The sequence below is a fragment of the Mauremys reevesii genome, linkage group 5 (genome assembly GCF_016161935.1).
Source record: "Mauremys reevesii isolate NIE-2019 linkage group 5, ASM1616193v1, whole genome shotgun sequence".
In the NCBI taxonomy this organism is placed as follows: domain Eukaryota; kingdom Metazoa; phylum Chordata; order Testudines; family Geoemydidae; genus Mauremys; species Mauremys reevesii.
In genome coordinates, this window is record NC_052627.1 from 60,242,764 (window position 1) to 60,260,326 (window position 17,563).

The 17,563-nt window shown below is 40.9% G+C and overlaps 1 protein-coding gene across 1 annotated transcript in view; it reads right to left on the bottom strand.

Moving 5' to 3' along the window:
- Positions 1 to 1,583: 1,583 nt before the first annotated feature.
- Positions 1,584 to 17,563, bottom strand: part of DCHS2 (dachsous cadherin-related 2) — a 255,889-nt gene continuing 239,909 nt past the window's right edge. Inside the window, exons 17-20 of the mRNA XM_039540929.1 lie at positions 16,647 to 16,777; positions 14,768 to 15,054; positions 13,198 to 13,336; positions 1,584 to 8,056 (exon numbers count right to left, since the gene is read on the bottom strand). Of these exons, the coding sequence (XP_039396863.1) occupies positions 5,427 to 8,056; positions 13,198 to 13,336; positions 14,768 to 15,054; positions 16,647 to 16,777 (3,187 nt within the window). The 3' untranslated portion in view covers positions 1,584 to 5,426. The remainder of the gene's footprint in view (positions 8,057 to 13,197; positions 13,337 to 14,767; positions 15,055 to 16,646; positions 16,778 to 17,563) is intronic.

The window sequence follows — 17,563 nt, forward strand, 5'->3', positions numbered from 1 at the left end:
TCTGTTTGTCAGAGGGTGGACAAGGATGGCAGGAGAGAGATCACTTGATCATTGCCTGTTAGATTCACTCCCTCTGGGGCACCTGGCATTGGTTACTGTCAGCAGACAGGATACTGGGCTGGATGGACCCTTGGTCTGACCCAGTATGGCCATTCTTATGTTCTTATGTTTGCCCAACATTCAGGTTTTGTTATATAGGTGACTAAGGATCAGGGAGGTGACCACCAAACTAATTTCACTTGTTATACAAGCCAAAATAAAACCACAGACCTCCAGCTTTCACCAATTGTGCCATTAATTCCCTTCTGCTCCCCAGAGTATCTTGGACAGCCACAACATTCTTCCTCATTTACCAAAACAACGCCAACTCCCCCATTATATAGACATCATTCCAGTCCTGCATATGAAGGAATTGTCTTTGCAAAGAACTGTACCCAGTATATTTGGGGATACTCTAAAGAGAGCTGGCTGTCTAATCAGAGTGGTCTCACTAACAATCTTGAATATGTGAAGCCAGTGTATTTAAAACTTTCTCTGGAACTTTGGATCTATCTTTTCCTACATGATAGTGTTTTTCTGATAGTAAAGTGGTAGGCAATAAGTAGTGGAAAACTATATTTGCACACCTGTCAAAAGTCTGATCCTGTGTCTCATGATTTAATGAGACTTTTGATGAGTAAACACTGCAGTATTTGGCTTATAATCTTTTAAAGGATAGTATTCACACGTGTGTATACGTATTAACAGTGAGTGTAAAGACTTACAAATGCTGATACAGTCCAGGGCAGTACACACATCAAAGAAAAAAAAGAATAGGTGGAAATAAAATGTAAATTACAAACATCAGCTAGGAATTAGTGGCATACTAAACGTGGGGTATATTTTTAGCAACAAGGATACATTTTTATCTGAAATTAGATAAAAATATCTTACAACGTCTGTCTTCAACTGAAGATAAATTACGGACTAAATATATAAGCATGTAGGTAGCCAGTGTTTTATGGTGCTTTTTCGTATATGTTTATAACTCCTAAATGATGGATTCCCTAAAGATATGAGGGTTTTTTTTCAATAGGAATTTGCTCGAATGCCAATTCAATGATTACTACTCATATATGGAATTTTGATATCCATTTGGTACTGATTTACACCAGTGTTTTCAAGGCTGCCAACAAGCAAATACAGAATGGCAGGCACCCAACATTCCACAAGAGACAACTGTCTTTTATTTTATAGTTTATGCAGTTTGAGCTTAATATGATTTTCTACTAACAAGTTCTGTGCCTCCTCCAAAGTTGGTATGCAGATCTGCAAAGTAACAGACTGTTTCAGGCAAATTAATATTAAACTCATGATAAATTATACAAATTATATTGTTTACTTAAGAAAAAAGAGTAAGGTTAAAAAAGCCGACATGATTTATTGCAGACACTTGCCTTGCATATTCACATTTTTAGGGTCAGCCACACATGAGACAGCAATACACAGGGTTAGTGTTATTTTCTGATACAGAATTAGTAAATCTATAGCTAAAGAAGAAATTTTACTGGAGAACTTTAATACAAAACAAAATATCATGGGCTAGTTAGCTCAACTGGAATACAGCATGCATTTGAGAAATAGGATGCAAGTCATATCCAATCCTTTCAAAGAGGGATTAAAAAAATAAGCAGTTCTTGACGATGCAAGGAAAGGCACATGAAAGAGCAAATGTTTTGCTCACTTTTCTGGTGGACTGTGGGAAAACTGGGCGTGGACTTCCAAAACAAGGTGGTATGGTCAGGCCCAAACTCTTCCATGGAAACTCTTTCATGAGAATCATTTTAAAAGGAGCAAATTAAACCTGCTCAAGGCAACTTTGTAATTAGCACCCTAATAGCAATAATTGATATCCATGTGGTTTCCTTGGAGATGAATGTGGGATGAACCACATTGTTCATCCCACATTCATGTTAAGACTTAACACTCAATGTTCAGACTTATTTGTCATATACATATTGTCAGTATAAATTCATATAACAGAACCTGTCTGTTTTGGGGTATCATCTGTATTAGATGCGGGTTGTACTGTATCCATTCCAGATTCATCAGATATGAAGTTAAGAATATGTGGCCTGATCATTTTCTAGGCTGCCAAATAATGTTGATTGAATGGAACCATGCACTGCATTTTTAACTACATATGCAGCAATGAGAAGAACAATTCCTGAGTTTTCCAGCATAAAGAGGAAGAGTAGAAATAATCCTTTGGGTGTAGCACTTAGACACGACATATGGGAATCTGTAGAGATTCACAACCAAATCAGCGGAACATTTTGGGCTAGATTCACAAGGAAACTTAGATGTGGTGATGCTCAACATCACCTCACTTCTCTTGTAGGTGTCCAGAAAATCACTGAGATTCACAAAGCCTGAGGTAGGTGTCTCAGCTAGCTTTACAAGGGGAGAGATAGGTGCTTTAGAATTGGATTCCCAGACAGGTGCTGAAGTCTGTGCTGCTGGGAAACACCTCCAACTGCCTGAGATTCTCAGCTGCAACACATCCTACAGTTACTTTAAAAAAAATATTCCACAGTGAAGCAGCTTCAGTGAGAGAGACTGAGAGAGCCCCACATAAGAATATCTCCTAACACAGTGGTTTGAGCACTCTGTGAGGTGAGAGACCCCCTCCTAGCCTCAGGAGGAGAAGGAACTTAAACCAGGGGTCTCCCATATTCTAGCTGAGTACCTTACCCACTGGCTCCTGCTCCTCACTCTACTTTCCTCCACCACCACCACACCAGCCATCTTGTGGAAACTTGCTTATAGGGCCTGATGCAGTAGGCGAAGTCTAAGCAGGCTTACTGGATCGGGCCCTGCAGGCAGCTTAGTGGAAAAAGGCTTTTCTTCTCCCAGTTTGTGCATTGCTCTGGGGCTAAGGCACATGAGTTAGGACTGCGGTGTGCATGCTCAGAGGCAGACACATAGGCAGGTAGGGAACTTTTACTGCAAATATTTGGGCACCTGCAGGGTTCTGAGACTGCTGAATGGGGCTTTTGTGAATCCCAGTGGAGCGTGATTCTGAGCTTCAGGTGCCCAGAGTGGGCAGTTATGTTTCTAAGTCCTTTTGTGAATCTAGGCCTTCTACTTTTTATATATATGATCTGCCTCAATTGTATTGGGACTTCTTCTCGATTCAGGACTTATTTTCTACCTTCCACACGTGTAACTTGTCTACCTGTTTCTGCTGATACTAGCGGGCACTACCTCTACACTATACCTAACAGAGAATCTTCATAGCCCGATTTGGAATGGTTACAGGAAACAGATGTACTTTAGGTCTTCAAACTTGTCCTGGATTTCACTGATGAGTTAATTTTCTATGTGCATTCCACTTGCTCTCTCAGCTAACATAGCTAACTAGTGTATCAGTGCACACTGATTGTTAATTACTGAATTGCTAGTATCTATTATAGAGCTCTACTATTACCTTTTCGGAGTGGACACTATATGTTTTGGACATTTGTAAAGATGATGAAATTCGAGCTGTAACAAGTGATATTAGTGGAAAAAAATGGTCTCCTGCATGCTGCAGTATTGTGTCCAACAACGACTCTAGTTTTCACTTCATGAAAAATCAAACACAATAATGCTGTGCAAAATATTTATTCTTCCACTGATCATCTATGGATAAAGATGATCCCTGCTATCATAATGTTAATAAAAAGGTTTACTGCTCCTCTTCGGAGCACCAAACTCTCACTTGATCACGAGTACTGATACTGAAAACATGAATTTGGAGTTGAACAGACAGTTAATTTAGCACTGTGTGCCATTAACACCTCCTGAAACTGTAGCTGTACATAACCGCACACCACAATGGGTATATTTCATTCTATTAACACGTAGTACAAATCAAAACCTAACAGGTTAGCAGACATTAGAACATTAACAGATGGGAGGTATGTTATGTGGATAATTTTTAACTGCTAGTAGTAAAAAAGTATATAAAATTATTTTTTAAAAATATTATATTTTAGCTACATAATTATACATGTTATTAGCATGACATTACATTTTGGTTATTTTTATGTACATACAATACCCACCAATACACAGTTCATAAATTAATATTGCCCATTTGGGTGCTAAAAAATAACTACAGTATCTAGAAGAACCCAAAGCTATTTAGTGTGAAAGTTCATAAATTAACTTTGAAATTTCAAAAAACAGACATGCATCTTGTAACAAGACAAAATGGAAAAAATACACTCTGCCTTCTTTGGAAAAAGGTCCAAAGAAGCTTATGCAACCCTGAGGTGGCCAATCTAACGACCCCAAAAGCATTCTCAGACATGGCCCTATGCCCATAAGCTTATAATTCCCTGTTCATATATTAATTGAGAATGACTACTTTCCTTTGCTTTCCCCTTCCTGGCACAGGCTTCTGGCTGACTCCATTTCTGATCCTTTTCTTTCTATTTCTTGTCTTGGAAACGGTTGTTGCCTGCATACTCTTAGGAACAATGTCAGTTTATATCCAGAAAGGATCCAAACATGTGATAATGGCTCAGAAGCCATTACACATATAATATACCCACTGATTCCAAAAGGGTAGCCACCTTTACCCTCTGTAAGGCATATTTCTTGTATTTCACCCTGTCCTGTTCCCCAAGTGCCAATTCTGAGTTAAAATTATGGTAGGAGCATATGTATGTGTGTTTTATTGATTTGATACAATACATACACACACAGAAACAGCATATGCATATATGTGTGTACATATATACACAAGCTGTTATATGTATGATATATATTACATAGAGGGCCAGATTTTCTGCTCCAGCTGAGATGTACTCAGCATAGTCCCAGTGATGAGTGGGGGAGTCACAGATGGCTTTATACAACCTTTATACTGCCCTGATCCTGAGACTGGAGATGCTACCTCAGCCACATGCCAAGTGGATTTCCCTACACAAGAGAAATCTGCAGGTAGCCAGCTTTCCAGCTGCCACAAAAATAGCTTAAGGAAGGCAGAGAGGTATTAAAGGTAACCCTCACTAATAGTCAGCATTTTAAACTGAAATCCTCAGTGATAAACCATTAATCACAACAAAGAGTTATTGAAATCCTTAATGATAAACAATATAGCCTGTCATTTGGGTAAGTCAGCTATCAGACACCTGGGTATGTGATTTACATTAGATACCAGGGTTTTTGGTAGATAGAAAAAAAGGTAATTAAAGGGCAACCCTCACAGGTTTAGAGCATATTTTGCAAAGAACATGATGTGAGAAAGTTTGACTAAATTATCTTATCTTTTGTAAACCATAAAAAAATAAAATGAATACTGATGATATAGCTCTGATGTAGTTTTACTCATTAAACAACGAACAAGTATGTTTTAAGCCAAATTTTCCTTTAACATTTTACCAGTGGTTAATCACCTACACCTGAACTTCTTCCTCTGTTGCATGATTTTGGCCAGTTTGGTATGTTCCTGTCAGTCCTGCATCTGACATCACTGGAGAAGCTGTAGGAGTCTGCATGGTAAGTAGAGACAGAGAAGGAGAAAAACTGGGAGTCATGGCCGGTGAAGGGTATTTAAGATTATGGATAAGGGGAGGACGAGGGTATTTTTTAAATGCCTGCCCAGGTATTATAGTTGGCATATGTGGTGGCACTGTCCTTATGCCAGGTTGAGCGACTGATGTTATCAAGGGAGGAGGGAAAATAAAAGATTTCTTCTCCTTAGGAAAGCTATGAATTTGTAAGCTTTCATCTTTCAGTTTCGCAATATCATTAAACATGGAGGCAAGAGGTTGAAATCTGGGTTCCCACGTAAGCAAGTAATCCCAGTTGTAACTTCCCCTAAGATCCTCATCAGAGGCTACAAGGGTTGCAAGTGATCCATACCGGGAATCCTGGCCATCGGAGATAAAGAGGTATTCTCTTGTGATGTCTGTTATTATGTCTCTCTCTTTTATCCCAATTTTTTGAAGAGTTTGGGACAGCATTTTGTTATGGGCATAGTTTGGGTCACAGCCTTCTCTTCCTCCTCCATCTTTGAAGGTGTGGAAGCTCTCCGCATTTTGAGTGTCAGCTAACACATCAGTTTCTCCAGACTGACAGGATAACTGGTCAGAGTCTCTTGGAATTCCTGAGTCTGGCACGCATGAGCCTCGCTCACTTAAAGCTGAACCCAACCCCTTTCTGCATGGATGCTCATTGATCCTTTTGATTTCCTCATCTTCTGCAGTGTCCCCTTCTGCTGAGCCATGACCACTAGAATCTGAGTGCCTGCTGGGGTTACCAATATCTTCCTTTTCTCTGATGCCTACCAAACTCAACCACTCTGCTATGGAGCCCATGGGAAGTGTACTACTCTCAGTGCTCTGGAGTTTCTGGCAGTCCTTAGGAATATTATCTTCATTGGTCAAGCTCAAATCAGCTGATGAAAATGATGTTTCTCTTTTCATACAGGAATTTGTCATGTCTTTTCGTTTGTATCTCAGAATAAGTGCAATAAGGCTGATGGCAAGCAGCAGGAACACTACAAAAGAGACAGTAAGACTAATAGACAAGATGTTTGCAGATGCTATGGAATAATTCTCAGGAGAGTTGGAAATATTTACCAGAACAGTGCATGTAGTGGATTTAGAGTCCAGTTTGGGGCTGTGAGCTCTTACTAACAATTCAAGGGTGAAATCTTTTCTTTTGGTACTGCTCTTCTTTCTGTGAAGAGTTTTAGTCAAGTAGATATTTCCGTTACTCTGATTTACAGAAAAGAACGGAGAAGGTTTTAGCAGGGAGTAGTGAATAACTCCATCCAATCCAGCATCATTATCAGATGCTGCCACTTTGCCAACCAGTTGACCTGCTTCATTTTTCTCAGGGAGATCAAAAAAATATTGATCTTCAGTAAAAACAGGATCAAATTCATCTGTCCCTTCAACATCTACCTGAACTGTTAATGTGGCTATTGAGTCACCTTTGTCTTTTGCCTGGGCTATAAAACAGTACTTATTCTGACTTTCATAATCAAGCATTTGCTTTGTTTGTAAATCTCCTGTCAAAGGATCTATGAAAAACATGTCATGATCTTGAGGAAATCCATGATCAGACAAACATGATGACTGGATTGAGTAAGTAAGGTGTCCATAGGGACCTGTATCAAAATCCAGTGCATAAACTGTGCACACAAAAGAAAAGGCAGGAAGATTTTCATGGATAACACAGTTCAGGCTGGGAAACAAAAACAGTGGAGCATAATCATTGTCATCCAGGACACTGACAAAAACAACAGAAAAAGCCACATTTCTTACATTGACCCCTCCATCAGAGGCTTGAATAGTCAAAGTGAATTTAATCATTTCCTCATAATCCAGAGTTCTGATCAAATCCACAGAGCCAGTTTTCCCATCTAATCGAAAATGCCCCTTGTCATTTCCAGAGATTATAGTGTAAGTGACCTCTGCATTGGCTCCTGCATCACAGTCATTTGCTGAAACCATAGTGATATGACTACCTATTGCGATATTTTCTCTGACATGAATGCGATACTCCAGATTGCTAAATACTGGTGGGTTATCATTGACATCTAGTACAGTTATCAATACAGTAGCAGTGGAATTCAGGGGAGGTGTTCCACGGTCAGATGCAAGAATGATCACATGGTGAGAGGAAGCAATTTCCCTATCCAGAGAACTACTCAAAACAAGGTTGCCAACCAGCTTGTAAGGTGGTGTTGATTCAATGACACTTGTTTCCACATGGAATAGGTTATTAGTGTTGCTGCTGATAATAGAGTATTCAATGTATGTATTTTCGTGTATCCAATCATAGTCAATGGCTGAAAATGTGAGGATAGTCCTTCCAACTGAGGCATCTTCACTCACACTCACATTGTATAGTGCCATTGTGAACTGAGGTGCATAGTTATTTACATCCTGTATCTGTATCTCCACGGAAGTAACAGCAGTCAAAGCAGGGTCTCCATTGTCTTTGGCTTCTATAAGAAGCTGAATAACTGAACTCTTGCCCAGGTGTGGCACTGGTTTGGCAGTGAATACTGACCCTGAAAAACCAAAAACAAAAATCAATCAAAAATACAAGTTAGGTAAGTTAGGTATATGGATTTAGGAGCTTAACTAGAGATAGCCAGGTTTGAAAATCAATCTGATATAAAGGTTGGGTGTGTGTGGGTATGTGAAGCTTTTATACAGATAAAGATATAGATTATATATAAAGATAAAAGAATATTGTTAAGGTTGCAAAGTCAAGCACTGCTGTGTAACTGGACATACAAATGTACCCTAATTGTGAGCTCAATTGTGAGAGGTCAGTGAAAGTTTAAAAAAAATGTTACAGTGCACTTTTAACAATAAATGCTGATTGGTAAAGGTACAAAAGGGAGACAGACAGGCTAAATTAATCCAAACAAAAGACCTACTGATATAACTCAAGAACTGTATGAAATTATGTAAAAGAATTCTAATAGATTGGTGAGACATGACTTCCATTTATAAAAGCCATATTGACTCTTCCCCAACAAATCGTGTTTGTTTATGTTTCTTATAATTCTTTTCTTTACTATAGTTTCAATCAACATGCCTGGTTCTGAAGTTAGGTTTATTGGCCTGTAATTTCCAGGATCATCTCTGGGTCTTTTTATCAAAATTGGCATCACATTAGCTATTCTCCAGTTATCTGGTACATCTCGTTTAAGTGATAGGTTACATACCACAGTTAATTGTTCTGCGATTTCATATTTGAGTTCCTTCAGAACTCTTGGGTGAATATCATTGGGACCTGGTGACTGAATACTGTTTAATTTATCAATTTGTTCCAAAACCACCTCTATCAACACCTCAATCTGGGACAATTCCTCAGATTTGTCACCTAAAAAGAATGGCACAGGTGTGGGGATCACACCTGGGTGGGGAAATTGTATGCAGGGCAGGGGCAGAGGTTTGGGGTGCGGGAGGGAGTGCGGGTGTGGGAGGGGATGCAGTGCTCAGGAAGGGGCTCAGGGCAAGGGATTGGGGCAGAGGAGGGGTGTAGGGTGTATGAGGGGGCTCAGGGCAGGAGGTTGGGATGCAGGAGGGTACGGGGTGCGGCAGGGGGCTCAGGGCAGGGGGTTGGGGTGCACAGGCGTGTGGGGTGCAGCACAGAAGTCAGGGCAGGGGTTTGGGGTGCAGGAGGGGTGCAAGGTGCAGGCAGGGGGCTTAGGACTTGAAATTGGGGGGGTATAGGAGGGGTTTGGGCTCTGGCCCAGTCCTGCTTACCTCAAGTGGCTCCAGGGTGGCAGCAGCGCGCACCGGGGCCAGGGCAGGCTCCCTGCATGCCTGCCCTATCCCCGGCCCCATGCCGCTCCTGGAAGCGCTGTGGCCCCTGGGGGAGGGGGCAGCGGAGGGCTCTGCATACACTGTCCTTGCCGCGCCTCCAGGTACCTCCCCCGAAGCTCCCATTGGCCGCGGTTCCCCATTCCCGGCCAATGGGAGCTGCGGGGGGCGGTGCCTGGAGGCAAGGGCAACACATGGAGCCCTCTGCCCCCCTGGCTGGGGGCTGCAGATGGGTGGTGCTGGCGGCACCGCGGGCCAGATCCAAAGCCCTGAGGGGCCAGATCCAGCCCGTGGGCCGTAGTTTGTCCACCCCAGTGCTAAGCAACCTCTTTTAACTCTGTTGTTTAGCCATCATGGCAGTTTCTTTGGTCCTTCTTACTACTTCTTTTATTTACATACCTATACATTTAATTTGAGCCTCTATTACAGGGTGTAGTGAGGCAGAGGGGCCTCCCTTTGAGCCTGAGATGCAGGGACCACTATATTCTCCCTGGTGGGTGGAGCCAAGCCAGCCCCATCCACCACACCAGAAGCAGAGGGTTGGGACAGGAAGTATAAGAAGTGGGCCCTTTAGCTCAGTTGAGCTGGAGTCAGTGAAGGAGGCAGATGTCTCTAGCCCACTGCAGGACTCCGGACAGACCCTGAGCTGTGCAGTGGCCTGGAGGTGGAGACTAAGAGTGGAGAGGAGCTGCTGGGAATGCCGTCTGTCACCTATCCCAAGGAGACTGAGGACCTGCCGACAACGGCACCACACCAATGGACTGTGGTAGGAAGTAACCCAGGGGAACCAGACATTAGTCAGGTCGTGCTGTTGCCACATGAGTCAGCATGTTTTGGCAGGAACCCTGCTACCCTAGTGGCGGGATCCCCTGCCACTGTTAGGGCCCTGGACTGGGATCTGGTGGATTAGGGTGGGCCTGGATCCCCCTACTTCCCTGTCGCCAACCCCAGCACTCAAGTGGTGACCTACTTCCTGTAGACTGGAAGGCCTGTGACTTGTTTGCGGCTTGCCCCACCCAAAGGCTGCAAGCCCCTCGACTGTGTGTGCTGTATGCCCTAGCCAGGAGGCTAGGTTACAGACTGCTTAATTGCAAGTAGTAGATCCATAAAGCCCATCAGACCTAGGAAGAACTTTATTCTTTGAGTGGGACATTGCTGAATTTTCAATAGATACTGGTTTAGTTTGAGAAATGTGCCCTTTAGTAGAAAGGCTCTCCCACCACAGAGTCCAGTACACAACCTGTAAAGGGAGGGCAAAGAACTGACTCAGAGAGATTTAGAGCCCCAGGTCTGAAAAGAGGTTAATTGTAAAGACAATATATCTTAATAGGCCCTCACACACAGCAGCCTTCAGTAACCAGTCACCCAAATAGGGGTAAACAAAACTACCCTGATTCCTTAGATGAGCCGCTACCACAGAGAGGCACTTTATAAAAACTCTGGGCACCGTGGAGAAGCTAAATGGAAGCATCTGATACTGGAAATAGTGTCCTGCTGCCAAGAAAAGAAGGTACTTGCAATGAGTGTGATGAATCAATATATGAAAATGTGTCCTTTGGATCAAGAGTCATAAACCAATCCAGAACAGATAGCAAAGGGGATTATGAAGGCCAAAGTCAGCATACAGAAATGAGACTTCCGAACATATTTGTTCAAGTCCCTTACATTTAGTTTTGGACAAAACCCGCTGTTATTCTTCTGCACCATAAAGTAACAGGAATAAAAGCTCTGATCCCTCAGGTATTTGGACACTGTCCTATCAGAAGCAATTTTTCTACTTTTGCAAGCAGAATAGCCTTGTGAATGGAGTCCCTGTAGAGGAAAGGGTAAAGGAATTGGGGGCGGGAAGTTGTTTGAATTATATGGCATAGTCCCTTTCTACAATCTCCAGGACCCACAGATCTGATGTAAAGTATCAGAGGGGTAGCCGTGTTTGCTGCTTTTACAGATCCAGACTAAGAGTCCTGTGGCACCTTATAGACTAACAGACGTATTGGAGCATGAGCTTTTCGTATTCACCCACGACAGCTCATGCTCCAATACGTCTGTTAGTCTATAAGGTGCCACAGGACTCTTTGCTGCTTTTACAGATCTGATGTAATCTACCTCTATGCATTGATAAAGTGGGCTAGCCATCTCCAAAAAAAGGGGTAGATTGGATTTGAATAACTAGCTCCTGACTCTTGATAGTCTTGTCAAAACTGAATCTTGCTGTTTTGCAACAAAGATACTGACAAGGAAGGAGGTTGTTTAGATTTGGACATGGATTAGAAAGGCCTCTTTGTTGCTGACTCTGGAAAACTGCAGGATTCTGGTATTGTGGGCATCTTTTACTTGATGAGATGTCTCACAATGAAAACTGGGGATAGGACTCCCTCTGGTACTAGAAAGGCCTCCTCCTAGCAGAGGGAATCAAACCCAGAAACAGTGCTGTCAATCTCATGTCCTTTAGTTTTTCCAGTAATTTGTCTATTCACTCAAAAGACCCCCCCTTTCTAAAGGGAGATCCTCCAGCTTAAGTCTAGTGTCTAGCGATACTGAGGAGGAATGAAGCAAAGCCTACTTCCTGATGATCACAGCAGACACCAATGCTTTGCCAGCAGAGGCCAGAGTGTAACAGGAGCCCTGGGGAAGTAAAACTCTTAATACCCAGTTTCTACTGCGTCTTCAATGCAGCCATACTCTGGAACTGGGAAGAGAATTCTGACTAACTAACTACTAAAACAAGCTAACACTAAATATCTTTAGAAGAAAGAGGCCTCTGACCCTGAGGAAACAGGAGACTTTAACACATCCCTCCAGGCATGCAGTCAGAAGGAATTGAGGCAGTGTGGGTGCTCTAGCCTTATATAGCTTTGCCCTCAGATCATTGGTGACACTGAGGAGAGGGGCAGGGGCACACGAGAGCACTCTAGCTGATACTGCTAGAAGAAGGTTCTATGGCAATGCACTCCAGTACAGAGTGGGAATATGCAGAGCCACTTGAAGGGCAGCAAGTAAAGTAAGTGATTTGAATGCACTCAAATTGAATAAGTGGCCCCATGCTGTTTTTGCAGTATACAGTCAGCTCTAATGGCTATCTCCAAAATCCATTTACAACATATAGTGGCAACAATTTTTCTGAATAAACAAATACACACAACAGACATTAGCAGATTTAGATTCTAGTTTCTAAAGAGAATGATATTCTCCAGAGAGGCCTTTCTCGTGTTAAAAATCTTAGTTATAAATTCCATTTATAATTACTACATAACACAAGTCATGCATAGTACTAGCTGTTCCAGTCTTGAGCACAAACACTGCACACAAGCCTCACTGTAAATATAAGTAGTACAACTGGCACTTAGAAGATACTGATTATGCATGAACACCAAATCAGCTGAAACTTAATGCAAGAGTTATGGTAGCTTTCATTTTAAATCATGGTAGAGGAATAGAGTCTACAGGATGCTGTGACTAGTAGCTTTATACCTAGCCTGGGGATAAGCAAAGAACTTTGGTCTTTAGTGCTATTAGTTCATTAGCTTTCAGCAGCACTACTTCCATCACCTTTGCTTCACATATATTCTGGCTGAGGTTCACAGTAGCTATGTGGATAAATCGAGTGTTATACTCCCAGGTGCCATCAGCTTCTCAGCTCTCATAAGCAGCCAGTTAATCACCTTATTTCCCCTCTGCCATGGCAGAGGTACACTAAAGGAGCGTGCACTGTGACTCCTTCAGCTGCCCTTTACTTATGGATAAACAGAGGGCTGCAGGCACCAAAGGCATCCAGAACTCTGTGATCATCAATAACAACATTTAGAAATGGAATATGAATTTTCAGTCTATACTATATGCCCTTACTTCATAATAAATTGTGTAATAAACTCACCATTTTTGTGATCAATTGAAAATCCCTCATAAGACGACAAGATTTTGTAGGAAATAATTCCATTATGCTCTGAATCTCTGTCTATAGCAGAGATGGTCAGGACAGAAGTACCTACAGGAGCGAGCTCAGGCACGGTCACCTGAAGTGTAACCAAAATGAAATGTTTGATGAGTAACATAAAAGGTCTTGGACATAGCAAGTTACATTTTCGTTGATTTGATTACAGAAAATATAGTTCTGAGCTTTGCGAAAAGTGTCACCTGCCGATTTCCTTAAGCTTAAAAAATTTAACAGGGCTGAGATACTAAAACAATGCTGGCAACGAGTCCAAGATTCAGAGTGAACTATATATTTTTAATAAAACTATACATTTGAGATTTCATTCTGACCATTATTTCTTCCAAAGTAGTTCAGTGAGTTAGAGAGTCTCTCACTGCAACAAAACACTAATGGAAACAAGGCTTCTCACAATATTGCAATTTAGTTTCCCCCCTGAGCTTCCATGGATATCTTGTTTTTAGTACATGGAATAGAGTTCTGAGGCCTATTTTGAATTATTCAGTTGACTATATATTGTCCTGGTCCCTTAAAAGATTGTTATATGGTCTAAAAATCCAAGTGCCACAGCACTTAATAATAAATAGATCATTGTTATAATTTAGTTTTTGCGAACAGCTTACTTTCTTCACAGAATCTTGGAAAACAAGTAAGTATTTTCCTCTTTCATGTATTTCCATTATTTGAAGCCCAGATGCACTATTTTTATGATCAAAACCTTTTCAATCAAACTTCTGATGTTTATATGATACAGCAGCTATCTCTCTCATAACTTCAGATGTTAGACATCTAGTTAAAATCACATTAATACATGGATTAAATGCAGGTAAATCCATATACAGAATAAACATGAAAACCTGAGAATACAAGGGGTAAAAATTTCAGTGCAATGAACAGGTAATGAGATATACTTTGAGTGCAAGGGAGCCGTGTAATCTTACTGTCCAAGCAACACATCAAAAATGACAATCTTTGGGCCAGAAACTCAGTTGGTTTATAATAGTGTAGTTGATTGAACAATGCTTATTACCTTCAGTTAAAAATCTTGCATAGTGCTTAGTGCTTGCCTAAACCATTTTGCAAACAAAGAAGATAAAAGGGGCATAGGGAGGGCTTAAGTGACTGGGACAGAGAGATTTCTCTCTCTAGATCCCTGTTCAAATCCAGCACAAGACAATATTAACCAACAGTTATTACCGGTTGCTGGCTGCTTGGTGGCCTATATGAACAAAGTGTGGTGGTCTCAATAAAATTTATTACGGATAGATATTTACACCATAAAAAATTAGCACTAACTGGCACTCTTCTGGGCAGTCTCAACAATGAGTCTAGAGAATGAATAAGCTTGGAAACATGATTAGCCCCTCTAGGTCAGACTGAGGTGTACTGGAAGTGCTGCCCCTGCTGATGTAGTGGTTTGGTGGATAAACAGAGATCCTCCCTCTCCTATGTGGTCATATACATCTTTCAAGAGCATGTATACATATGGTGTCTCTATTTGCCACCTTCTTACCTGATATGAATACTGAGTAAATACTGGTGGGTTGTCATTGATATCCAAAACATGAATGGTGAGCTCTGCTTCTGTTTGATGCACAGAATCTGACACACTAATCCACAACTGATACTGAGCAGTTTCTTCAAAATCTAATGGTTTCACCAGTGTGATCACTCCAGTGTGTTGATTAATAGCAAATTTCATTCCCGGGTTACCATCTTCTGTAAAGCTGTAGAGAAGAGCTGGACTTAAATCCACATCATTTGCAGAAACCTGAGTCACTATGAAACCAGGTGGGGCATCTGAAACAGTGATGTTCAAAATAAATCTAGTTAGTTGAAGTATATATGGTAGAGCTTGCATATTTTGTAAATTTTAGATTTTACATGCATAATATTTTTACAGTATTTTTGGCATATCTTGGCTGTATATCTTAGAATAAGAGCAAGATCTGGGCATGCTATATAAAGCAAATATCAGGAGGTACAGTAACCCTGCTTCGTCCCTCAGAAACCTGATCTTTAACTTGTATTTTATTTTAGACCTTCAGCCCTATCGTATCCCACAAAGACTACTCCTTCAGGGCAACAGGAAAGTCTATAATCTTCTACATAGAATTTCCCATGAATTGCTGACTTGCTGACTTATTGAGGGGAAAGCCTGAGGTCAGGTCTACGTTCAAAATTTAAGTTGACACAGCTATGTCACTCAGGGGTGTGAAAAATCCATATCCCTGAGTGACATAGTTAAGATGACCTAACCCTGGGAGTAGACAGTACTAGATGGATGGAAGAATTCTTCTGTTGAACTAGTTACCACCTCTTGAGGAGGTGCATTAACTACACTGATGGGAGAACCCCTCCTTTTGCTATAGTGAGTGTCTACACTTAAGCGCTATAGTGGCTCAGCTGCACCACTGTAGCATTTCAAGTGTAGATAAGCCCTGATGCAACTTTTGTCAGAATATTTGGGTAAGGCATAAGTATCCTTTTGTCTTTGTGGAATCAGGGCATGCAACTCCCAGGCTCTCCTGGATGAAGTAATGGTCAGTGGACATGAGATCTTCAGCAAGAGTTGGTACAAGACACAAGATCCTCAGGGCTCAAGGGGCCCTTCCATGAGTTTGGGAAATGAGGACTAGATAGTTTAAGGCCAACATTCTCAAATTTGGTGCTAAACTCACACATCTAAATAGAAGTGGCCTGACTTTCACCCATATGAAAAAATATAACCATGATACACTCTGTCAACAGGAGCTATGGATGCACAGCATTTTTGAAAATCAGGCCACTTATTTATTTAGGTGCTTAAATCTGGATTTAAGTGCACAACATGACACATACAAATTAGAAAAGTTTGGCCTAAGTGGTCCAAGGTCACACAATAAGTCAGATGCTGAGCTGGCATTAGAACTCAAGAGGTTCAGGTTCCAAATCTCCATGCTCGTCTACTAGGCCATGCTGCTGAATCTTTCTAAAGAAAGGTCTGATATTATGGAAAGAAAATGTTTCCTTCAAAATAATAAAACTCCAAAGATTTTTTTCACAGTGTTGGCTTTAACAGTATTTTTTTTCTATTTAAAAAAAAGATAAATTTAAGACATCTGTGGAATTTGAGCCTGGAGTCCACAGGGAGTATACCACAGCTGTATTTTTTTTTTAACACCGCCTGTATTTTGGCTCCAAACTGTTCCTAAATATAATGTCCAAAGATTAAGAATCATGCCTTTGAAAACAAAACCAGATCATATTTGCTTCAATATTTCTGTTAATATTGCCATGATTTTTTGAGATTTCTTCCACTATAACATTTTGTTACAAAACAAAATAAAAGGCAATATCTTGGTCTGACATTCCCTTGACTCAATAACACTTTTCTGCACTGTCACACTTACTTTCAGAGACCTCCACTTTGCCTAGTGGTTGGATAGTTGGGGTATTGTCATTAACGTCAACTACCTGTATCGTTACTATGCTTGTAGCAGAAAGGCTGGGGGTTCCTCTATCGGCAGCTTGCACAACTAACCTAGTATTGAAAGGAAGTCACAGTTGTCACATGCAGCCAGAGAGCATAGAATTATTCAACAGTGATTTCAAACGTACAAAACAAAAATGAAAAATGATGAGATTAGCTAATATGTCTCACCTTTCTTCTTGCCATTGCCTAAATCACATTTTAATTTCCAATATACAAATGAGTGACTGGAATTTTATTTTTTGACAGGTTGAAAGAACAAAGTCCAAGAGCTCCTAGGTGACAAAGACATACTGAACCCAATGAAACAATGCAACAACTGCTGTAGGACTGACTAGACAGTCACACTAAAAACTCAGGGTGAAATTCTGGCCCATTTAAGACAATGAAAAAATTCCTATTGACTTCAATGAGGCCAAGATTTCACTATCAGCATATAAAACAAGCATCTACCTTTAGGTCTTCATTAAACACCTGGACAGGGAACTGATGTGGATTATTCTAATGTTACTTTCATTTTTATAGACAATGTAACGAAGAAAGCAGTGATCCACTCAAAGAAAAAATCATAAAAAGAAATTTGCTCTTCATATTGTTTCTTAGAATTAACTTCTATACAATCAAGAGCAAATTGCTTATTATAAGCAAAGATGGATTAAAAAAAAAATCCCCAGAAAGGGAATTTATGGTTGAATCTAATTCAGCTCCATGGATTATTCTATAACTACTTAAAAAAAAAAAAGATCTGGTCAGAAAGTCAGTCAGGCTACACAACGGTATATACACTGCAGGGCTTAGCAATGTCAAATGTTTTATATAGTATAAACATTTAAATGG